Below are 25,602 nucleotides of genomic sequence, written 5' to 3' on the forward strand. Positions count from 1 at the left end.
GACACCTGTCTTCCACTGAGGCGGGTCTCTAGTTGAAGAGGTAGCTTGCTATATATTTGATCCCAGTAGTATCCTTCTGTCTGTGGCCCTGGGAACTCGAGATTTCTGGCCTTGAAATTCAGATTACTGAAGCTTATTCTTTCTGTTTTATTCCCCCACCAGATTGCCACAGCAGTGAAGTTCCTACAGAATTCCCGGGTCCGGCAGAGCCCACTTGCAACCAGGAGAGCATTTCTTAAGAAGAAAGGTACAGGTGTCCTCAGCAGTGTAGAGTGGCAGTGGCCTGTGGATAGGGGCTGGGGCTGGGGCAGGTGCAAACTATAGCCAGAGACAGGTGTTGAACACATCAAGGACCACCCACGGCTGACCACGTGTGCGGGTGGGACACGGGGGTGAGGTGACCACCCCTCAATGGAATGCACACCTCTTTACTCACAGTGGAGCAGAGACATTACAAGTCAGCAGCAGATATGAGACCAAGAACAGCAGGTACAGTCAGCTCTCAGTAGCAGAACTGGCCCATTGAATAAGCCTGGAGGACTCCTGCTTCCTGGTCAGGCTGCCAGTCACCTGACTACAAAATGACCTTCTTGGGCTAGGAGAGGTCAGCTGCTTCAGTAAAGAACCACAGAGAAGCAAAAGACAAGGGAAACGAGGTGAATAAACACAGTCAAGATAAGGCCAAGCTTGGGTCAATCTGATTTCCAGATTGAAGTGGTAGATACCCGATTTTTATGGAATTTCTGTAGGCTGGGATAAAAATGGATCCTGACAAGTTCTGTATTATTGAAGCAGATAGAACCTGTTCTAGTTCTATTGGAATTGAGGGTATTTTTGGGTTTTTTTTGGTAAAGCAAAACCAACCATTTAACCAAAAAAAGAAGGCAGACTTTTCAGTCTTTGGGCTTTTACTTTTCTAGAGATCTAGGAAGCTTCTTAAAGAGCTTTACATAACACTTGGGGGGTTCTTTACCCCCAAACTAGTTTTTCTTCAAAAACTAGAATATTGGCCTCAAAATTCTGGTGATTCTGTCATTTTTTTATTGGAATGGATGATGGGATGTTTTCAAGGCATTTCTAAGCACCCCCATGGTATCCCACTGAGGTGCTGCTCTGGGACCAAAACAGTGCTCTAACCACTGCCAGGGCCCCACTCACAGGGTTTGGGCACAGTAGGACCAAATATTTCAACCACAGCAGCAGACCCAAGGCACCGTCCACATGAAGGAGTTGCATGCTTGCTGGCTGCTAACCCCCGTCATTAGGAGATTATTAAAATTTGGAGTGTGTTGGCTGGCCTCTCTACTCCGCAAGCATCATGCCATAAAAGAGATTTTACTTGAAATATGTGTACCTATAGGGAGTAATTAATCATAAAAGCTTGGGGATTTCAGCTCTCTCATCAAAGCATTGAAGCAGGGGAAAGCTGAGCCTAAAAGCTGAGCTGATTACCCGGGGTAACCTGAGACAAAATCTATGGCTGCCGAGAGATCCTTAGCCCAGTACATTGTGCAGTGTTATAACTGTCTGATCTTCTCCTCCACAGACAATGACCAGTTAGTCCTCATTTTCTCTCAAACGCAGCTGGGTTAGAATTTCATTTGCAGAAGGTATTTAGAGCAATTTAGAGACAAATGTCTCTGGTGTTTGCTCGGCACTTCCCCACCGCAGGCTTTGCTGAGCAGTTTTAGTATCAGGAGCTCCATCTAATCTGTTTAATTTTAATAAATCCCTGACTGGGAGAGGGAGAGAGCGAGAGCGAGAGGGAGAAACTCTGGACCAAATAATACTTCTTTTGAGTCACTTGGCTCATAACCACTATAGAGGGGGAGCTGATTTATGCAATTATTATTTGTTGTTCTTTAAAAAAAAAAAAGAAAAGAGAAAAGGAAACAAAGAAGGAAGGAAGGAAGGAAAACATCCAGCCATTGATTAAGCAGTTCACCCAAGAGTGAACATCTACTCCGTGTCATACCCTGATCTTTCCACTGGGAATTCACAGAGAACAGAAAAGACAAAGTTCCTGTCTTCACAGAGCTCTGTCCTAACAGGGCGGGGGACAGGACAGGACAGGAACAAATGGCAAAGCGAAGCCCACGATATGTCAGGTGGCAGGTGCCTGGGGAGGAAACGAAGCAGGGAAGCGGAGATTAGCAGCTCCTGGGCTGGAGGGGGTGTGGTTTAAAGTCTGTCAGCCTGCTCTGAGGGGCTGCGTTTGCACAGGGCTGCGACAGAGATGAGTGTTGGTCACAGAGTGGACTCCAGACTCAGATTAGTCTTTAGAAACTTGGGTGTTGGGAACCCAGGGAGGCTACCTAGCCCTTGTTGTTCTACAGAGAACCACACTGGCTTACTCTGCACTTAAGCCCGGAATCACGGAACCTAATCTCCCATCTCCATTATCCTCTAAAATGCTCCTTCGCTCGGTAATTATCCATTTCCGAGGTGAATCCCAATAGAGTAAGTTCTGGCAGGACCTTTTCTGGGCAAAGAATTCAAAGGTTTGATGGGTGTCTGGGGAAGAAAAGCCCCTTCGTGGATTTAAACTTCACTTTTTAAATTCCCGATTATTCCTTGAGTCAGGCTTATGCAACCAGCACACTTGGCAGTGTCCATAGTGAAGACCAGCAAGGAGCACCTCCCCTGTCCCTCATGGTGGCTCTGGAAGGAAGAGGGTTGGCGTGCTGGAGGGGAGGGATTGAGGCCTTGGCACCTTGCTATAGGTCTTCCCTGCAGGGCCGTGGCAGTGGGGGCTTGGGACACTAGCTTTGGGAGAGCTCTCAGCTACTGTAGCCTTGACTTTTCCTAGCAATGTCTCTTCAGGGAATTGCTGTAGGGCACTGACTTGAATTATAATCTGACTTTCTTTTTTTTTTCTTAATAAACATCTCTTTCCTGAAAAAGCAAATCCAATTTTGTTTTTCTTTTAATATTATTTAATATTTAATATAGAAATTGAGGTCCCTGTGGTACATGACAGATCAGTGGGAAATGTGGGTTCTGTTGAGTTTCTTTTATTGTGAATCCACAGCCCCAAGCAGGAGCTACATTGTGCCTCTGTTCCTGACAGGTTAAGTGTTGAGCTCTCTGGGGGCTGGGGAGGGCTGAAGTGGGAGAGCATTGGTCTGCAAGGGTATGTCTTCACTGGTTTGTTGTTGTTTGCTTGTTTTCTCATCTCCTTTAGATGCTTTAAAGTCGGAATGTAGAGTCATTAATGAGAAACATGAAGTTATTAGAATCATTTATCATTTTCTTTGAAGTTTGTATTGCCATTTTATGTAATTTACAGCAATTCTTCCTATTATCAGGATTTTTTTTTTTGATGAAAGAGAAAAGCAGCTGTTTACCTTTAGAATATTAGAATGAATGTTTTTGTATTGTGCCCAACTTCTTGATTCTATAGATGACACAGCCACGGAGCCACGGTAGAGTCAGCCACACATGACAGTAGTTGAACTATGTGGGGTTTAAGCCCTTATAGAGCTGGTCTATATATAGATGCTTTTCTTACCAAGCAGGCAGTAGGCTGCCTCTCAGCAGGCTGCATCCCAGGGAGCAGAGTAGCCTAGAAACGGCAGTAGCAACCTTCCAGAGAGTTAGAGACTTGGAGAACAATTGTCCACAACTGCTGTTGATTTGATGCCACAAAATGTAGGATAGGAGGCAGGCCACTTCCCAGCATGCTCTGCAGGCTGAGTACAGGTTGGGCAATTGAGCCTCCTGTGCCCGGGAGGCTGAAGGAAGATGAGGTGAAGGAGAGGGTGCAGCTGTCATTACTGCCCCACGTAGCTCTCAAAAGCAGGCTTTTCTGCTAACCCTTTGGAGTGGGAGGGTGGTGTCTTCTCAAGTGCTTAGGCCAAGGCCTTCCTCCCCTGCCCATGGCTTTCTTCTCCCAAAAAAGGGGACAGAGTGCCTCCTTCTGCTTCTGGAAGCCACCTCCTTGTGGAAATGAACTTGGGGAAGAAAGAATCCTGATGGGCTCAACCTTGGTGGTGGGTAGAGGTGAAGGGCTTCTCTCCCTGGAGTTCTTCAAGGGGGGAGTAAATTCTTGCACAGGTTTCAATTTAACTCTCTTTTATTACTTTTCTTTTTTATCATTTACGTCCATTTCATGAGGTAGTTTGCATGTCCTTGAATGGAGTCTCGTTACCATGAAAGCTTTTTTAGCATTGATTTCATAACAGTCTTAATTTAATAGCTCCGTCATTACTGAGAAGCTCTGGGAGTGGGCCTGGCTTTCCAGGTCACTGACCTTTTAATTACAAACCTTGTTCTGATGGCCAGGTTATCGACTGGACAGCTCCCAGCTTGTGCCCCAGGATGAAAACGAAAATAACTGTTTCCTCCCCCATCTCTAGGAAAAGAAGTAACCTCTTGTGTTTCTAAAATTAATTTTCTCCTTCAGCTTTACTTTATAATTAATTCTTTAATGTGTCTTAGTGAAAGCAGAAGTCTTTTTATAGAGCTTTTGTTCCTGGAGCTGGGGTCCAGCAGATAGATAGCTTAGGGGCAGGGGGTGGACATCTTGCCAACACTACCCCTTGCTTGACTGCAGCTGAGCTGGAAGGAGTAGTGTTGGCCCTGTGAGGGGGCCGTCTGGCCCTTCTGAGTCTTTCTTTGTTCACGAGACATGGATCATGGCATCAAGATTTAGACGCATTCCAGTGTTTGCTGCAGTAATTGAACCTGGGACATCACAGACATTTTTAAAGTTGTCCCTACTGAGTCCCTCCCTCCCTCATTGTTTTTGTACTGGGGACCAGATCTGGGGCCTTGGGCATCTTATGCAAGTACTCTGCCACTGAGCCCCATTTGCAGACCCAGTGAGTGCTTTTTTTCTTGTTGCTGTTACCTGTTAGCCTTAGGTGACTGGGGGAATAAGTACCCTAGCTGGTGAGCTCTGCTGTCACAGACTTGATATGAACAGGTTGGCCCAGGTTCTCTGTCACACACTGATGACGATGATGGGTAAGCGGGAGAGCGGGACAGTGGGACAACAGTCCCAGTTTGCCCTGCTGCTCAGGTTCCCACTAGATTTCTGTGTAGTGACAGCCCCTCTGCCCTGGGCAAATAGTGAAAGCTTTCCTTGGGAGTGTGAGGCAGGGAGAAAGACAGATGGAGGAGGCAGGCGGAGTGAGAGGCAGCTGCTCACCATTGGCCCACAAGTCAGCTTGGGATGTGTGTGTGCGTGCCTGTGTGTGTGTGTGCCTGTGTGTGTGTGTGTGTGTGTGTGTGTGCGCGCGCGCGTGCACGCATGCCTGTATGTGTGTGTGTGCCTGTAAGCTGCTGGGAGGGGGGACTGCACCGTGCAGGTGAGTGAGAGCGGCCGGAGCAGACAGGACTGTGGCACCGCACGCTTGCTCCTGAGGATGATTGAGCACCTCCATCCATCTGTTGTGCACGGACTCTCTTCCCTCCCTGCCAGTCTTGCATCTGCATATCTGTCACCTGCTGCTCTGGACCAGCCTATTCATCATGCTGACTGGTTTCTCCCCATCAATTTTCCTGCTCCCCTTGTTATCCAAACTTGTCTTGAACTCCGAAGATTTTTCTCAGCATCCAGGAGAGGCTTATAGCGGCGGAAGCAGCTTTGGTCCTGGGAACAGACATGCTGTGCTGTCCCGTTTGGAGAGGTCGATAGCATTTGATGCCCCAGAAGCAGAGCTGTGTGGTTTCCTACAGAGGCGCTTATGTGAGGGCCTCTTGAGGACCTGCCTAGATTCTCTCCTCAGAGGAGGAAAGCTCTTTCACAAACTGCATGCTTACCCTGGTACTGCAAAGACAGGGTGAGAGCATTGACGCTGTCACTTACCTTGTGTTACTAAAATTAAAATAAAAAAAAAAAGCTCGAGTCTTTGGCTTTTCGAGACAATTTCTCTGTGTAGCACTATCTGTCCTGGAACTCTCTCTGTAGATCAGGCTGGCCTCGAACTCATAGAGATCCACCTGCCTCTGCCTCTTGAGTGCTGGGATTAAAGGTGTGTGCCACCACTGTCCAGCTTTAAAATTTATTTTCTTCTTGGGATATTGAAACATTAGCCAGAGGCTGGCATGGTGGCTCCGAGTTTGCTGCTTAATCCCTGGAACCCACGTGGAGGTTGAACAGAGAGCTGAATGCACAGAGCTCTCCTCTGACCTCCACGTGACACCAGGGTTGAGAAGGGTATGTTGTGAAGGGTGAGTCATCTTCCCACCCATCCCTGCACTCAGCACCGCTTCCTTCCTGGAGAATGCTGGAGTCTCTGCTGTCCAGAGGTGACCCAGCATGAAAGAAAGTGCCTTGACATCTCTCACCCCACAGAAGTGTGTGACTCCTGGCCTTGGATTTGCCTGTAGATCTTGGTGTTCAGAGGCAGACATATTGCTTCACTCATTTCTTTGACTGCATAGTATTCCATTGTGTGCATGTATTCTACTTAAAAAAAAAGTTCCAGGTTTGTATTTTGGACTTTTACTCTGTCTTTTGCTGTCTCAAACAATGCCCTAGTGAATATTGTTACTTACACATCATTGACCATGTGACAGTTTGCAAACATGCTAAAAAATAAGAGAATTTTTTACGTGTGATAAGCAGGCTAACAGGATATTTTTCTTGCTTAAAATTTCTAAGATTTATAGGAAATTAGACAATGGTTTTCTAGTAGAAACATGAACATGTAGCTGTACATAGAAATTATTATTATTTTGCAACATGGTTTTACTATGTAGCTCAGACTGGCCTAGAATTCTCTTTATAGCCCAGGCTAGCCTCACATTCATGATTCTCCTACCTCTTTCGAGTTCTGGGAGTACAGGTATGAGGGAGCCACTCTACCTGGCTTAAAGAAACTATTAAGAGGAGGAAAAAAAGCAGTATAACAAATTGCTATTACTGCTTCGAGTGACTTTGGACTCTGAGGGTTTTTGGTCTTTGATTACCTGAGTGAGACTTTCTTTCTAGAAGAATCTCTTCATCCCTTGCTTTTTGAATAAACAGGCTCATAATTTTAATTAATTGACTAATCAGTTTATTTATTTCTTTGAGATTGGGTTTATGTTGCCCAGGCTAGATTTGAACTTCTGAGTAGCCGGAACTGCAAGTATGTGCCACTATACCTACCTCATAAGCTTACGTCAGTCCAAGTCAATGTTCAAATAAGTGGCAAGCTTCAGGAAGGATAGGATCTATTTGCAAGTGAAGTTCGCATGCTTTCTTTCTTTTGTTGTGATTGGATGTGTTATGGGACAGTGGCCACTGGGATGCTCAGTCTTAATTCTCCACCTACTGTTTGTGGAGTGTTATTATGCACCTGCTGCATTAGCAGAAGCTGGGTAGGAGGAGGGGCTGAAAGCCAGCCGTCAGGGCAGGGGAGACTGGCGTGTAATGCTCACTCAGCTGAGCTCAAGGGCGGTCATCTCATATTCTCAGCAGCACCCTCAGTACCTTGCCTGCCCTCTGAGTCTGAAATGGACACATGGCTAAGGAAGCAGATGGCTGCCATTGGAAGATACCAGGATGTCCATCCCACCTTCAGTCCCTTTCCTAAAAAGCTACAATTTATTTCTCTCAGTTTATCAATGCAGTTTTACAATGTAAACCTTCGGCCTCTGACTAGAGTGCATGCTGATGTGTGTCCTTTTGTTTTCAGATTTCTGTCTAGCCAGAGCCCTCTTCCCAGTCACTGAGGTCATCACAGCTTAATTTTGACCTTGGGTTGGAGGGAGGCCAGGGACTTAGATGAAGAAGAATGGACGGGACATCCTTCTTGATGGGAAGCTCTTGCAAGGGCATGAGCAGGCAGCAAGACTGGCCTTGGAGACATCAAGCAAGAGAAGAACTGGGGTTGATGGCCCGGGCAGCCGGGCGAAGCCCTGGGCAAGGCTGCTACTCTAAACATGGATGGCAGCAGTTCTTGGGCCAGGGGGAACATTGTGGAGCTGTTAGGGAGTTCACTCTAGGTTCTGTGCTTCAAGGGTGCCCAAGCAGCTCCGGAAGGCTAAGGAGTGCAGTGCAAGTCAGTGTGGAGGATCCGCCTGTGGTGGGTGGGGCAGGGACAGAAATGGCTTGTTTGGTTTGGTGACAGAGTCTGGCTATGTATCCAAGGCTGGCCTTGAACTCCTGGCATCGTTGCCTTAACCTTGCTGGGATTAGAGGCAAGCACAAGCACCTCTGCGTGGGATTCATTTGTGAATGGAATCATACGCTCTGTACGCTTCTCCCTCTCAGTATAATCACTGAGGTTTATCCATGCACTGTGTATCAATAGTTGTTTGGCTGTATTTGTTTACCTGTTCACTTACTGGGCATTTGGGTTGTTTCTAAACTAAAACTGATACAAACATCGGTAAGACTTTGGAGGCTAAGTACCTAGGGGTTGAATGACTAGATAGTGTAGTCAGAATATATGTAACTCTGTGTCGTATGTATGAGAGGGAGGTGTAAATATATGCATATTCCTGTGTATGCGTGAACGCAGGTGTGAGCATGCCATGGTGCACATGTAGAGGTCAGAGGTCAACCCTGGGTCGTGGTCCTTGCCTTCCAGCTTGTTGGAGAGACGTCTCTTTGCAGGTGTTCACTGCTTATGCCAGGCTGGCTGGTACTCGGGCTTCCAGGGACCCTCCTGTTTCTCCCTCTAACCCCACTGCAGGAGCCTAAGTTTGACACCCCCCCCACACTTAAAAATTACATTTGAGGTGCACATGTACACTCACATGGCTCCGTGTGCGCATTAAGGTCAGAAGTTAACTCTCTGGATCTGGTTTTCTCCCACCATGTAGGTCTGGGATTGAACTCAGGCAATGTCAGGCTTGGCCAAAAGTATATTTATGTGTTGAGTTATCTCTTGGGCCCCCTGAGTTTCTCTTTTTAAGAAACTTCCCAACTGTTGCTTGAAAGTGGTTATACCTATAGCTGGGTGTTGGTGGTGGCGCACGCCTTTAATCCCAGCACTCAGGAGGCAGAGGCAGGTGGATCTTTGTGAGTTCGAGGCCAGCCTGGTCTCCAGAGCGAATTCCAGTACAGGCTCCAAAGCTACACAGAAAAGCCCTGTCTCGAAAAACAAAACGGAAGGAAGGAAGGAAGGAAGGAAGGAAGGAAGGAAGGAAGGAAAGAAAGAAAGGCTATACAGTTTACATTCTCACCAGTTGTGTATGAGTGTATCAGCATTTCGAATTTAGAAATCAGGAAGATGCGGGCACAATTATCCACTAGCAGAACCAAATGGAGGTAGCCTTAGGAGTAAACAATAGGTCATGTTTGGAAAACTTAAGCTTGGGATGCCATACTTGTAGTGGTTCTCAACCTGTGGGTCTCAACCTCTGTGGGGTTGCATATTGGATATTTATAATAAGATTCATTACAGTAGCAAAATTACAGTTATGAAGTAGCAATGAAAGAATTTTCTGGTTAGAGGTCACTAAAACACGAGGATCTATATTTGAAGGGTTGCATGCAGCACCGGGAAGGTTGGGGACTACTGCCATTGTGCACAGTCTACCTGGGCTCACACCCCGTCTCACTGGCTGTATAGCATTGCATTGAATACTTAACCACTGTGTTTCAGTTTCTGTTATCTGTAAAAAGAGGTTAATGATAGTATGTATCCAAAAGATTCTTGCAAGAATTGAGTGAAAATAATACAAAAAATGTCTACTATGAAAATTAAGGCTTAGTTGACGGCAACAGTGATCAATAGTGTATACCCTTTAGAGAGTGTATTCCTTTTTTCGTGAGTGTTTTTTTAAGACAGCATATGCAGTAATGGGTTTCATGTTTTCATGCATGTGTGCCATTATCTTTGTTCTCACTTAGTCCCTTCCCCACTGCCCTCTGAAGATGGATCTTAATGGGCTTCCAAGGAACCCTCACTCACCTATAGCTTTGCTCTCTGTGGTTTCAGTTATTTGCAGTCCATCTCAGTCTGAAAATATCAAAAGGGAAATTTCCAGAGATAAACAATTAATAAGTTTTAAAGTACATAGCATCTGGGCAGTGTGATGAAATCTGGAGTTGTTTTGCTCAGTCCTCGCAGGGACATGAGTCATCTCTATCCATTGGATCCACTCTGTATATCCTACCATCTGTTAGCCACCTAGTGGCCGTCTGAGTTCCAAACTGTCACAGTGTCACAGTGCTTGTGCACAGGTGACTTTCACAGCATAATCGCGAGTGCAGCATTAGCAGGCCCACACCCCTCGACTCACTTCTGTTACTGTTGGCATTGCAGGAAGGGTGATACCTGGGGGTGGGGACATAATTGTTCTGCTTTATTGTTAGTTGTTAATCTCTTACTGTGTGTATGCATGGCAACAAGCAGTGTTCACAGGCCTGTACTTCCAGGCCTCTACTGAGATAGATGTTGGAACAGATTTCTCACAGACAAGACTGCATTGTGTTCATTGTAATGTAGGTTGAAATGATGAACTTGATGGTATTTTAACACATCACACAACAGGAACTTCTAGGACTTTTATATGTGTAGGTAGAACTCATACACTTATTGAAAGGTTTTCTTTTCTTTTCTTTTTCTTTTTTTTCAAGACAGGGTTTCTCTATGTAATCCTGGCTGTCCTGGAACTCACTGTGTAGACCAGGCTGGCCTGGAACTCAGGGATCAGCCTGTTTCTGCCTCCCAAGTGCTGCGATTAAAGGCGTGCATCACCACACCTGACTTGACCTTGTTTTAAAAGAGGGTGGGCTGTAAAGTAGTTTAGCGGGGAGAACTCTTTCTCTGTAAACAGGGGGAGCTATTTTCAAATCTCTAGGAACCACCTAAAAAGTTAGGCATGGCTGGGCAGTGGTGACGTAGGCCTTTAATCCCAGCAGTTGGGAGGCAGAGGCAGGTGGATAACTCTGAGATCTAGGGTGGTCGACAGAGTGAGTTCCAGGACAGCCAGGACTGTTAACACAGAGAAACCCTGTTTTAAAAAACAAACAGGTGGGCGTGACTACATGACTACAGCACTAGGAGGAAGAAACAGAGACTCCTGAGAGCTGCATGGCTCGGCCAGCCAGGCCAAAGCAGTGCCCTTCAGTGCAGTGAGAGACCCTGCCTGAGCCCATAAGGCCAAGGCTAGTAGCGGGGACACTACTAGTGGGGACAGCTCTCATGTGCTGGTACAGGCACGCTTGCATAGTCCCACACACGCCATACACACAGCGCATAATTCTCTCTCTCTCTCTCTCTCTCTCTCTCTCTCTCTCTCTCTCTCTCTCTCTCTCTCTCTCTCTCTCTCTCTCTCTCTCTCTCTCCCTCTCCCTCTCCCTCTCCCTCTCTCTCCCTCTCTCTCCTCCCCCCCCCCTCTCCCGGGAAAAAAAGAGCTGGAAGAGTGGACTCAAGTCAGGCCTTCAGGAGCAAGGAATGTCCAGAACATTGAAGGACTGATTAACTTACCAAAGATTCTGTTACTGTCTGTCTGTCTGGATCAGAAAGCTGCCTCTGGAGCACACTGTGCGGTCTGTAATCTCGGGACAGGAAGTTGCTGCTGGTAGCACTTGAGATGTCGTCTAACATCCACAAAAGCAGTCACAGAGACCTTGGAGTGTGAGTGTGGCTTCCACCTGTTAAAACTGATCACTGGGCAGCTGAGGCCGGAGACTGGCCATTGCCATAGGAAACTTGGGGGGCATTTTACTTTTGTTTTGAGACACCGTCTCACCTTTTCATCCGTGTCAGTGTGGAAATGCCGTGTAGCCCCAGTTTGGTCTCAAGCTGGGGTCCTGTTTCCTCAGCCTCCCCGCTGGTGTGATAAGGGAGAGCTGTTATATCTAGCTGAATTTTGGTGTTTCTAATATCTCCCTTACCCATCCACTGATGTTTGCAACAGTCAAAAGCAACAAAGAGGGCCTGGAGGGATGGCTCAGTGGACCGCGTGCTTGCTCGGCAGATCCCCAGACATGCAGAAGGCCAGGTGTGGAGTGCATGTCTCCAACCCAGCTGGGATGACAGAGACAGACAGCTCCCAGGGACTCCCTGGCAAGGCAGTCTAGCTGAAATGGCATGCCTAAGGTTCAGTGAGAGACCTGTCTCAAAAAAATGGAGAAACAATTGAAGAGTGGATGCCAGCTCCTGGACTCCCCCATGCCCACACACCCATATACAGACGTACACACTCTTGACAGGGAGGCAGCAGCAGTAAGGGCAGATCACTTACTGTTTGCCTCGTTTCCACATTCCAAAGCACCTGTGGGTGCATCTCCATGAGGGAACCCCATTCTCCCTCTCACAACATGGCTGTGAGCATTCTAGTCTCTGTGATGAAGACACAGCAGGAAAAGGCAGGGCTCAGTTAAATCCTATGAGAAAGCAGACTCACCAATAGGAAAGGCTTTCCTCAGACAGCACAAGCATGTTTACCCACAGGCTCCTGTCCTGTGGAAAGCTCCAAGGTGAAGGGGGAGTCGTGTTTTCAGCACGAAACCAGTGGCGTGCACGTGTGAGTGATCAGAGGAACCGGGCCTTCATTAGTGATTGAAAACCATAAGATGAATCCCCAGTCTGTTGGAGGGATACAAACTAATGTCACTGTCACTGGCTTTTGGAGATGACTTTAAGAAAGCTTGTCATACTTATCTGGTCTCTAACATCAGGAAGCCTTAAGGCAGTGGGTCTGCTAAGAGGAGACAAGGAGACCAGCTCCCATGTGTGGGTCTGCTGGGACTATTAAAAGGGTTGAAAGGCAAGGGTTGCATACCTCAAGGCAGTGTCTGTTGAAAAGCAAGTTGATTGGACTGCAATTAAATGTAAAGATAACTTTGGATAGTATTTATTAACTTACCAATCATTGTTTAATCAATGTTTTGAACCTGTGCTTTATAAAAGTAAGTGTGTTTGCTGGTGTTAGTGTATGTGTATTTTAGTGTGCCTTGAGTTTAGATTTATTTTTTACTGCCATCTTGCTAGGTTTTTCATTCACCAGATTTATTGATATACTTATTATTTGCTTATTACTACTACTACTATTTGTAGTAAGTAGCACTGGGGATTGAACCCAGACCTTGCCCACACTAAGCAAGTGCTCTGTCATTAAGTTGCCTGGGCTGGCTCCAGATTTACCGGGTAGCCAAGCAGGCCTTGAACTTGTGACCGTCCTGCTTCAGTGCTGGCTGTGTAGTAGCACAACTTTATTTCCTGTTCCATTTTGAGGTGAGCAAAAGCAATTCAGTAGAAGTCCTAATGAGTAGAGGGGTGGGCCACACAAGGTTACATTTAGATGGACACAGTTGGACACCTGTGGTGACCCCCCTGTCAGCTCCAGACCTCCAGCGTTAGAGGGCTTGGCTCACACCATCCTCACAGGACTCTGTCTTCTCAGAGCTTGCCTCTGTCGTCAGGTGTGGGGCTCGGGAGGGCACTGCCTCTGTTGTTAGTATTCTTTTTAGTTTTAAGGCCCCGTTAAAATAATCTCTCTATAATTATATTGTTGACTGGATTGTCTTTAGTGAGATGGTGCTCTTTAACTTTTGCGCAGTTTTGAGTTTGTTAAATGATTGCAAAGGCTTTCATTCATAAAGTTGAAGTTTATCATATCATGGTATTTCAGGAAAAAACAACCATCTTGACCCTCTGTGATAAATTAAATATCACACCCGAATAAAGGTCATCTTCTCTGTGACAGCGCAAGTGCATGGGGATGGGACCCTCCTACTGTTTTGGCTTCAAGCTGTTCATTACTCTTGACCGACAAGAAAAATATTTTACTACTCGCTGTCAGTGCATGAAACTGAAGAACAAAGCAAACCCTTCCCAGCTTGTGAGTCACAAATGGAATTGTGAATCATATCATTCTAATTTCAAAACTTGGGGGTCTTGAAGACGAGGCAGTTAGGGGTCAGTTTAACTTACGAATGGATGTGAGTTGCACAGAATGTAATTGAAAGAGAACAAATATGGAGCTCCATGATTTTTGATATTTACTTAGTTTTTTTTCTAATCAAAGGCTCTGCTTTAAACAGCCCTGCAAAGAGAAGACTAAATGCTAAAATAGAAATGACAAAGATAGTGGTATTCCTTGAAAGATCTTTCTGCTTGGTTTTAAATGATTTCCTCCTGTCCATTTGTCCATCTGTGCACCCACCCAACAAGTATTGGCTGAGTGGGTGTGCCTCCCAAGGCACGGTGCTTGCCCTGGTGAATAGAACAGACAGATCTGGGGGAGAAACAGGCTCCTCCAGAAATGTGGATCAATCAGCAAAATAGTGTCAGTGTAGTGAGCATGGAAATGGAAGTGGCGGGGTGGGGCTGCTCTGGGAAGGCCACTAAGGTCAGAGCGTGGCTGCTGGGCAGAGCAGTCAGCAGGCTCAGACTCCAGCGCTGGAAAGGGGCTTGCTTTGACCGGACAAAGCACGCTGAGACTGTAGCAGTGTCTGGAAGCAGCCTTGACCTGAAGATGGAGTTCAGTGACAGTTTAGTGGCATGTCACCCTTAACCAAGCCCAGCTCAAGCCACCAAGCATTCCCACTCTCCTGTCTTGTTGGGTGCTGTTTCGAGAGCGCCGGGATGGAATGGCGCATACCCTGAAGACTGGCAGGGGGACCACAGAAGCTTACAAACTAGCCTGAGAATATGTGTTTTCCATTAGAGCCTAGAAGTGTCTCCCAGTATGGTTCATTTAATCCTCAGGGTAACCATTCCTTCAGTTGTGTCCTTTGGTGTGGTAGAGCACGCCTTTAATCCCAGCACTTAGGAGGCAAAGGCAGGTGGATTTCTGAATTCGAGGCCAGCCTGGGCTACACAGAAAAACCCTGTCGGGGAGGGGGGGGTGTGCCTTCATGGCCATGGAGATTTAAAAGGGGCCCCTAATGTGAGGAACAGGTTTCTATCATCACTGAGATGTCCAATTTCTTTCTCTGTTGTTTCTAATTTTTCTTCTGAAGGAGGCCCATAATAGCCTTGAACTGTTTATGTAGCCAGGCTGGCCAGCCTTGAACCCTTGCCTCCATCTCACAAGTACTGGGACTATAAGCACCCAGCACATGCCACACACCCAGCCCTAGTGCGTTGTCTACTCACGTGGACTGGGGCTCTCTCTCTCAAAGACCCACATTATTAGGTATGGATTCTGGAAAAGCTATAGAGGTGTGTTTCCCTCATGCCTTTTCTAGTGCTGCTGCTTAGGGTATGACTAGAAGGGGAACTTGATGGTTGTGTTGAAACCGCCCTTTCCTTTGCTGCCTTCTGTGAGGGCTCTAAGAGAGCTCTAGTCTCAGTTTGAGGAAAAGCAGTCTTGGACTTGAGAGTAGCTGGCTAAGTAAACGCCGTTGATGCCACTGGGCTGTATGGTTGCTTTTAGCAGGACAGTGAAGGGTAAACGGGCCATCTCTGCTCCTGAGGAGAGGTCGGACGGTTACGTTACAGTCTTCTAGAGCATCTTGCAGCAAATACGTGGGTTATATTAAAAGTTGCAATCATATCATTTTTTATAGTAAATTGCTGACCTTATGTAGTAGAATCAGCTTTATTGAATTTCACCAAAAATGCGTTTATAATTCTGCCATACACACATGATATTCATGTCCTTGCTGTCCGTGTGGAAATGTCCCTCTTTATGATGTTAAACAGATTAAATCCACTTTCTCCTGCGCTGCTTGCTGTGCCTCACCCTTAAGATCCCTCCTCAGGAGTCGAACCTCTAGGAAGCGGAGCTCATGTCCATTAGCTCGAAGCCATTATGCCGAGCTGAGGCAGGTGCATTAGGAAGCCTTGCCTGCCCCCAGGCGCACGGTGGCCAGGGTTAGTTGGATGGAGGTGGCTTGAGGGCAGTGGCCGGGCAGCAGGCACGCTGCTGCGCACTAACAAGGCTTTCCCATAATTGCCCTATTTGTTTTGGGGAAATGGTGGGTATTTGTTTAAAAGGATTTCACGGAGCCAAGAGTACACAGTGCAGCCAGTTCTCAGCTACTCACTCGTGAATGATTCATCGCAAAACCATCATCGCCGACCAGTTTTCCTTTCATTCTCTGCAGCTCCACTCGCCTGCGGACCACTGTGGTACCAGGAATGCCAACTAATTTTATCTAACAAAGCACCCTGAAAAGTCCCGTTGCAAACGTACGTGACTCCTCAGCATTCAAAACCAGTGTACCCTTTAGACTCTGGCTCTGGGTTCCTTCTCCTGCTCCTTTGTCTGCTGTTTCTGTATCTGTGTAATTTGTGTCATGTGCTTGTTCCCAGAGAGCTCAGCACACAGCAATGTGAGTCTGGAAAATGCATCTACTCATTTATTCAGTGGTCATTTATCAAACGTCCTTTTCCTACTGCCTCACCATATGTTTTAAACACCAAGAATATAAAAATCAGAATTAATATTTGCATTTGAGTGGGGTTCACGATATGTAGCTAGGCACAAAAACAGGGAACAGTTGGAACAAGATTGCCTGGGACCAGGCATTGGTGGCGCACACCCTTAATCCCAGCAGAGGCAGAGGCAGAGGCAGGTGGATCTCTGTGAGTTCGAGACCAGCTTGGTCTACAAGAGCGAGTTCCAGGACAGCCTCCAAAACAATACAGAGAAACCCTGTCTGGAAAACAAACAAACAGAAGATTGCCTGGGGTGCAGGGCAGGGAGTACGTGGCCAGTTTTGTGTAGGTGAAGAGTTTTCAGAGTTGACTTCCTTGATAGCTCACCCTAGTTGACGACCTCCAGGATTAGTGCCGTTAAGATTTGGTGGAGGGCTGGGCGGTGGTGGCACATGCCTTTAATCCCAGCACTCAGGAGGCAGAGGCAGGCGGATCTCTGTGAGTTTGAGGCCAGGCTGGACCGACAGCCTCAAAAAAACAATACAGAGAAACCCTGTCTTGAAAAACCAAAAAAACAAAACAAAACAAAAAAAAGATTTGGTGGAGGATGCAAGGACACGGAGTGAGGCAAGAGACTTTTGAAAACAGCCTCTTAGGTAGAAGATAGTGTTCGGATTACATTATGTGGAGAGTGGGCAAGTTTTATATGTAGACATGTGTCATACTGGGTTTTCAGGCTCTCTTGAAGGGTAGGGGCAGCTACGCATGAAGATTGATGGTTGAAAGACAGCAAGATGGGTCAGAGAGTGAGGACAGGGAGGGAAGTCCTGGGCCCCGAGAGCAGGGCTGTGGAGACCCCTAGTGCTTAGCGGCTTGCACGGTGACTGTTGGGCTTGCTCGGTCCCTGAGTGCGTTGCTAAGTGGCTCCACTGAAATCTTGCAGAAAGAGATGATGACATCTGTGAAGCAAGTGTTAACTTTATCTACAAGTGGCTTCTCGGATAAGCCCTGTCACTCAGTTTCCTGGTGAAGCTGCCCCTTCTGCCATGGGATGGTCCCACTGCATCAGACCACAGTTGTCGGAAGCTGTTGCTGCTGCACCACTGACAGCTCAGGTCCCACAGAGCTCCCGTCTGCCCCTCCCATCCTCTTTCTCACTCTTCCCCGGTTGTGTCTTGTCCGTGTGTCTCCCATGGTTTCCGAGGCAGTCAGTTGGCTTGCTGATCTGGCTGTAACACTTTCAGAGCCTCTGTGCACGCGCTGTGATGTGGTTATCTGACCCTGTTTGTGCCTTGGTGTTCTGGAAGCAGATGGACTGCTTTGCTTTTACATTAGTGGAACCTAGAAGGTAAAAATGTGTAGCTCGGGTACAGAGCCTAAAGGTCAGGGACTCCAAAGGATAAAAAAGAAAAGACCTTCAGTCCATTCACTGACTCCCTGGGAGACCTCAGCCAGTGAACTGAGTGAGTGATCCTGACTCTGCGGTAGCTTGCAGAGGCTCCTCTTTGGCTGTTCCAGCTCAGTCAGAGTAGGTAGCTCTGGGTCTGTGCTAAGATTTTTCTTTTCTGTGTTTGCGGTGCTGGTGAGCTCCATCCAGGCCCAAAGCTGGACCAGAAGGTGGGACCCTGATGGCTCATAGGGTCTGCAGTGTGTGCAGCTCACACACTCTGAAAACTTCAGCACAGCTGGAAGCAAGTGTCTTGTAGCCATCTTAGCTTGTCCAGCGTTCCCACGGCAAACGGCCTTCTGGACGAGGCTGCTTTCGAGCTTGTGCTGGCTGACCCTGGAGCTGGTCCCTCCCTCTCAACACCACTCAGGCAGAGGAGGGGTCGTGCTGATAGTCCTCTTCTTATGACTTTGACCTCTTGGTCCTCTTGCCTCAGCTTAAGCACTGGGATTACAGATATGAGCCACCATGCCTGGCCTTGCTTCTCTGAAGCTAACATTTAATTTTTAAATGAGTGGTTTGGACATGTGGTGTTGATATCCACTCACCTCTGGGAACTGTTGGGGACACTGAGTAAAGAGACTCCTTCCTTCCCTGCACCCAGGGAAGTAGAGTAAGGGTTATGAAGCAACACTGTGATTTTCACCGTAAGATAAGACAGGGAAAAATTAATGTTTGCCGAACCCCCTCCCCAAAAGCACCTCTTATTATAGTAATTAAACAGCAGCATTTAACCTATCAGAGTGTTCTTTGTATGTGAGAAACAAAGAGTTGCAAGTTTGAAATTGGAGTTCCAGCCCCTGGGGAAGAGAATGGTTAAATCTATTGGTGAGGTTCGAGGGCAGAGCTGGCAAGGTGTGAGGAGTGTGCGTGCGCGCCTGCGTGTCTGAGCTGAGAGTGTATGCATGTGAGGGTGAGGGGCTGGGTGCTTGTGTTTACCAGGAACACCCAGGGGGCTATTTCCCGGCACCTGTGTGCTGTCAGGAAGCACACAGGCTGCTGGTGCCCGTTCATTAGGTTTCCAGAAGAGCCGGGCCTCACCTGTGGCTGGTCGTTGCATCATATGGGTAGAACTTGCTTCACTCTGGCCCCATGGGACACACAGGAATAGATTTGAGAGACAGGATAATACATAGGGAGAGAGACACAGTCACTGGAGCTGAGTAAAGTGGAATGGTCTAGAAGGTGGTGCTTGGCTCCCTCCTGTGCAGGACAAAGCGCCACAGCCAGCATTCCACAGTGAGCTGGACCAACAGAAGTGGCTTGGGAGGCTGTTGTGGAGGTCTCCGCCAGCATCTCCCGCCACCCCTCGCTGAGGTTGCAGTTTACTCAGGGTTTACTCTTATATGAAAAGGTAGGGATTAGCAGTGTCCCATCTGCCCTTTAATGGCGTCCCTTTGTCTTCTTGGTTCCTGACTGTGGTTTGAGGTGTTGCTTGTATACTGCCTCCCTGGAAGCTGATCCAGTTCTCCCTAGACCTCCCCAGAGTCTCGCAGCTGCCATCAGAATTCCAGAAAGATGGGCTGGCATGTGTACCCCTCATTAGGCCCTCGGGTAGGGGTGCCTACATATACAAGTTCATCTCAGGCTCACAGTCTGTCAATCTCTATGCGAGCATGAAGGGTTTCTATTACACTAATAAGGAGCTCTGGGGACACTGGTGACAGTGTGATAATCGTCCCCCTAGAGGACCTAGGTAGTGATGACCTCATCCCAAGGGGACTGCTGATGAAACTATAGCTCAGCCTTGCTGCCAGCATTGCGCCTGGTGTGGGGGGTGGGAGAAGGCTGCTGGGCTGTTTCTCCTACAGCTTCCTTGTTACCTGGCCTGCTTGTCTTTGGGGCATTTCAGCTAAAGCTCTTCAGTTTTGCGTAAGAACTTTGAAGACTTGGTGAGCCCCATGGAAAATCTGCTGCAGTAACCCAGTAAAGCAGCACACTTCACAGACACCAGAGGACCCTGGGGACAGCACAGGGCATGGCAATGGCACTGCTGGATTTTATCATTTTAGGCTGAGAGACTGGGTACGGGGGAAAATGTGGTGCTTGGGCCAGTGGAAGGCACAAATAAAAAGGCTGGTTGGAGCCTCACCTTCTGCTTTCTTTTGGGGCTGTTGGATCTTGCTTTTCCTTTGGCAAATCTTTATGGATTTTGCCTCTTCTGCTATCTTTCTTCTCGCTAGGCACTATTTCTCAGACATAATTTGTGTCTGTAAGTACAGATCTCTACTGCCAGTTTTAATAATGTTGGGTGTTGGACAGAAAATGTGCGCCATAATTTATTTTAACCAGCCCTTTTGATGAACATCCAGATTATTGTCATTTCTCACCATTACAGAAGCCCTTCTTTACATGTGTTAAAGGAACAGGTGCTGCTTTTGTGATTGCCCTTTCAGGGTAAAAAACGGAAGAAAAAAAAGAGTTGCTAATCCTGGGCTAAAGAAATGGACTTGTTTTCATTTTCATTTTAGTGTGCACCGCTTTCCTGACCTTTGGAAAGGCTATGCTGGTGTGTACCCTCTGCCTCAGCCATGCTCTCCAGCACAGGTTTTAAACTTACTTTGGTTGTAATCAGAAAACCCTTCGCACACTCTGAGGACATGGACATGTTTACCTCCCTTTTTCTTTATGGCTGCAGTTTTCTTTCATGGAATTTATTTTGTTGTTAGCTAGGCAGCAGGGGCTATAACTTTATTTTTCCTGGTGACCAATCCAATTGTTCTGGCATTGCTTAGTGACGTGTCGCCTTGTCATGGTTTGCATTCTGAATGTTGTCATTCGTTGGTGTCCCTGCCTGTTGTGCTCATGCTGCAGTGTCTGTTTTTATAGATTGCTTCCTCTTGCTTCGTTAGCACAAGTGGTACTTCCCCATTGTCGCTGCTGATCAGAACAGCCCTGGTGTTTACAGGACCTTTATCATATCTCTGTCTTAAAGGATTTTTGTAGCCCTTTTTATTTTACGTATGAGGGTGTTTTGCCTGCATGTTAAGTCTGGGCACCACATGTGTTCCCTGTTTGCAGAGGCCAGAAGAGGGCGTCCTTTGGAGTCACAATGGTTGTGTGCCATCACATGGGTGCTGGGAATAGCACCCAGGTCCTCCTGCAACCACTCAAGCCCCTCTCCAGCCCCACATCTTCTCTTCTTGATGCTATTCCGCCCCTCACCCTCTGCCAGTCTCTTTCCAATTCTGATTATAATCATATTCAGTATGGAAATTACCTCAGGCAGGAGTAACATCTTCTCAGATTGCAGCCTTTGTGTCTGGGGATGTGACGTCTCTTTCAAGTGAACTGTTTCCTGTAGATGGTTTGACAGAATTCTTGCCTAGCTCCTACATACTTTGTTTAATCCTAAGTATTTTCAAATTTATTATTATTGCTCTGTGACCTTTATTTACACTATATTTCCTGTTCTTTGCCAATACTTTGGAAAGCTGTTGATTTATATGCTTTTAAAGTTATCCTTTTGTGTTCTTTGTAATAGTCTTAATGACCTTATTGGATCTCTTAGTATTTCTCAGTAGCAGGTAAACATTAGTTTTTCCCTTTCCTGTGTTATTTGATCTTATTATTTTCATTACTTTTTTTTTTTTTTTGCTAGACTGTGTAGAACTATGTTGGGCGTGAGTGTTCAAGGCAGTAAATGGGTATAACTCTGCTGCCTCCTGCCTAGAAACGAAGGGTCCAGGACTGTCATAGTTACAGAGTGATCTCAAGACTTTTCAGAGTCCTCTCTCACAAGAGGACTTAACAAAAACCAAACAAAGAAAGCTGTTCTGCAAGGTGTTTATCCTTTGGCCAGACTTCTTTAAAGTGCTCTTTGCTGCCTTCTATTCAGTGAGAAAGTTGATGTTATTTCTAGTTTTCAAGCAGAAAAGCTAGGGAACAGTGGAAATCCTTCCTAAAGTCAGTTGGCAAATACAGGTGACTTAGTCTCCTGTGTAAACAGAGCCATTGCAGTGAGGGGACTGTGGACGGCCCAGCAGCAGCACCAAGCCTGACAGAAAAGGGCAGCTTTTGTACAAGAAACTGGTGTCCAGAGTGATTATTTATGATAGACCTAGGGGCTTGGCCTCTTCCCTCAGAGGACACCTAACCATGGCAGTTTCTGTGTTGTCGGCATCTGTTGCCTTCACCCGTGCCAGGTGATGGCCGTGGAAGGACAATGGGTGTTTTCTTCACTGCCTCTGGTGGCTACAGAGTCGGCTCTGGCCTCCCAGGCTCAGCTCTTCTGCTCAGGGCAGACAGTGAGGCCCCCTCAGCTTTCAGCTTTCTTTCCCCTGCAGCCGCACTTGGGGTCTGGGCCTGTTTTCTTTCCAGCCTGACACCACCACCGCTCTGTGGGCCTCCCTTCCCTCACCTTACCTCTCTCTTAAAAGATTTATTTACTCCAGGTGGGGGTGGCGCATGCCTTTAATCCTAGCACTTGGGAGGCAGAGGCGGGGATCTCTGTGAGTTCAAGGCCAGCATGGTCTACAGAGTGAGTTCGAGGACAGACAGGGCTACACAGAGAAACCCTGTCTCCAAAAACAAAAGAAAAGTATTGTTTGTTTGTTTTTTTTATTTGTGTGAGTGTTTTGCCTGCATGTGTGTATGTACACCTGGTGCGTGCGTGCGTGCGTGCATGTGTGTGTGTGTGGGTGCGCGCGCGTGCCATCTAATGCTTGCCTGCTGACTCAGGAGACCTGCCTCCTTGCCTTTCTAGCTTTAGTTGCTTGACTGTGCCTGAGAAATCAGGTCGGTTTTATTGACTATTCTGGGCTTGTCTCATTTGTTCCCGCTTCGTAAGATTGAGATCACACATTTTGGGCAGGAATACTTAATAAGGAATGTTGCATACTCATTACTGTACTGCATTACAAGGAAGGGATGTCAGAGTGGTGATGCTAATGTGACCATTTGGTTATCGGGGTGATTACCAGGTCATCTGTTGTAAAGGCCGTTCTCCCTCACAAAATTAACAAGTAGTCTGAAAAGGGCTTCATTGAGCTCATGCTATCTCGTTACCTAGTAACCTTCACTTTGACCTTCAGCATTCAGTGGAGAGCTTTCTTTGAAATTAGAAAAAAAGAAATTGACTTCCAAAATATGTTGTTTATTTTTATTTTTTATAGTTTACATGAGATATGATCTCCTGTAGCCCAGTCCATTCTGAGTCTTTTTCTTTTCTTTTTTTTTTTTTTTTTTTTTTTTTTTTTTTTTTTTTTAGTTTAGGCTTTGGAGGCTGTCCTGGAACTCACTATGGAGACCAGGCTGGCCTCGAACTCACCAGAGATCCGCCTGCCTCTGCCTCCCGGGAGCTGGGATTAAAGGCGTGCGCCACCAACGCCCGGCATTCTGAGTCTTTTTAAGAAATAATTTGTTTAGAGTTATTTTAATTGCATGCGTGAGTGTGTCTTTGTATATGTATATGCAGGTGCAGGTGGAGGAGTCGGATTCTTGGAGCTGGAGTTACAGGCAGTTGTGAGCCGCTGGACATGGGTGCTGGGAACAGAACTTAGGTCCTCCAGAAGAACAGTGCTTACTCAGCAGTACTTACTGACCCATCTCTCCAGCCTCATCAAGCTTGCTAAGTAGCTGAGGATGACCTTGAACTCTTAATCCTTCCAGATTACCATGTACCACAGTTATTTGCAAACATAATATTTTTGCTAAGAGCTTCCTCATCCTTCCTCTTCTGGGAAAATCCCTCATGTGTATTATTTGTATGTAGTATTTGCTGGGTGGGGTTACATACTCACATGTCTGTAACTCTAGCACAGGGAGACAGAGTCAGGAGGACAACTGCAAGCTTGAGTTCAGCCTGGTCTATAAAGCAAGTTCTCAGTGAGTTAGGACTGCTTAGTGAGGCTGTATGAAAACAAAATGTTTGAGTAGTATTTCTGTCCTGTAGTCTGGAGTATTTGGCATATTGTTCCAGGTTTGGTCCAATGAGTTCATACTCAGGTTGTCTCCCGTGCTTCCCAGGATACATGCCTCAGATAGACTCAAGCTTAGAATCAGACATCTGTCCAAGATTTCTTTAGTGAGAACGACCCTGGGAAGCCAGGGCCCAGACACCAGTCACACACACACACACACGCACGCACGCACGCAAACACACTCTCTCTGAATTCTTGTTTGTGCATTTGTGTGATATAGATATGTTTATATATACATGTAAAATCCAAATTTGGCATGACTGGATTTTACTTTTATTTCTTATTTTATATTCATATTACTTTTACAATGAGAAACTTGGTCCAACAGCTTGGTGTACTTATTTTATGCTTTATTGTAAGATAATTTTAGTCAAGTGGTGGTGGTGCATGCCTTTAATCTCAAAACTTGGGAGGCAAAGGCAGCCAGATTTCTGTGAGTTTGAGGCTAGCCTGGTTACAGATTAAGTTCCAGGACAACCAGGGCTCCATACAGAGAAACCCTATCTTAAAAGAAAAAAAAAAGATAATTTTAAAGTTATAAACAGGTATTTTTCAAGTGTTGGGAACCATCTTTGTGTACACTGGCAAGTGCCTACTGAGCAGTATCCCCCCTTAGCTCCAAAAACAATCGTTCTTGCTGGTGTTGAGACCTGCGCCATATGACCCGGCGCGGGCCCAAATTTGCTGTGTGGATGACAGTGATTTTGGACTTGTGAGCACTTTGCATCTGGCTGCCAAGTGCTAAGATTACAGGTGTGTACCACCACATCTGGCTTTATAAAACCCAATATTCTTATCAACATTTATTGTATTGGGTAACACTTGAGGTCTTTTTCTTTGCTGTTCTGTCTAGGCTCCTCTCTGACTCATGCTCTTCCTGCTTCACCCTCCTGAGTGTTGTCGTGACGGGTGTGCGCTGCTGTGCCAGGCTCAGGCTTGGCACCTGACTTTCTGTAGAGGACCAGCACTTGTATCCTCATCCTCAGTGACAATAATTGTTTGGGGTCTTTAGTTCATCCGATGAGTGCAGAAGCTCATGATGCTGGAGAGTCACTACCCTAGAGACACACGCTGCTCGTCTCTGACTTCCTGTTTGTAGTGTGTGTGGACGAGGACCACGCTTGCCAGTGATGCCAGCGTTGTCAGTGCCTCAGAGCACTTCATCCATTCACTTATTTTTCCATTTGTTACCTGTGTGTAGGTGTGCATGTGTGTAGGTGTGCATGTGTGGGGTCGTAGAAGAGCCTGCAGCAGTCAGTTCTCTTCTACTGTGTGGGTCCTGGGGATCAAGCTGTAATAGGTCATCAGGCTGGTGGCAGGCAGCGTTACTCACTGAGCCACCTCATGGGCGGGTCCCGACTTTGGAGCACTTCAGTTCCCTTTGCATTTCCCTACCCTTTGTGTTACTGTAGTGATCTTCGCAGATCTATGTAGTACTATGTAGATTTTAAGCCCTAAAAGACATTATCATTGATTTATGCCCTAAAGACATTATTACTACATACGGTCAATGTTCATTTCTATTGCTCTTTTCTTCGAGCTCATGCTTCTTATATTTCCATACTTCCGTATAGGATCATGATCCTTCTGTCTGGGGAGGGGACTGCAAGTGATGATGACCTCTTTCGTGTTTGTATGAAATGAATTTTCCCTTTTCACTTCCTTTTCTTTTTTGCTGTGGATCAAATCTAGGGACTCAAACATGCTAGGCAAGTGCTATATTGCCGAATGCTCCTCTAGGCTCTTTGATTATTTTAAAGTTTTATTTTTATTTTTTAGCATTTATTTGTGGAGAGTTTTTTAAATATTTTATTTATTGTTTGTATGTATGACTTTATGCCAGAAGAGGGCATCAGATTCCACCGTAGATGGTTGTGAGCCACCATGTGGGTGCTGGGAATTGAACTAAGGACCTCTGGAGGAGCAGCCAGTGCTCTCAACCACTGAGCCATCTCTCCAGCCCTCTTAAAGTTTTGTTCTTGTTTATGTGTATGAGTGTGTTCATTGTTTGTAT

General features: G+C 46.5%; 1 protein-coding gene across 3 annotated transcripts in view; it reads left to right on the forward strand.

The window, feature by feature from the left end:
• Positions 1-25,602, forward strand: part of Pex14 (peroxisomal biogenesis factor 14) — a 146,703-nt gene that overhangs the window by 61,760 nt on the left and 59,341 nt on the right. For all 3 annotated transcript variants that reach the window (XR_001197030.3, XM_005079311.4, XM_013120054.3), the window contains exon 3: positions 163-247. Coding sequence is in view for 2 of the 3 variants with exons in the window: in XM_005079311.4 (XP_005079368.1) it covers positions 163-247 (85 nt within the window). In the remaining variant the exon portion in view is untranslated. The remainder of the gene's footprint in view (positions 1-162; positions 248-25,602) is intronic.

This window comes from Mesocricetus auratus, unplaced genomic scaffold (assembly GCF_017639785.1).
Source record: "Mesocricetus auratus isolate SY011 unplaced genomic scaffold, BCM_Maur_2.0 Super-Scaffold_100042, whole genome shotgun sequence".
Taxonomy (NCBI): Eukaryota; Metazoa; Chordata; class Mammalia; order Rodentia; family Cricetidae; genus Mesocricetus; species Mesocricetus auratus.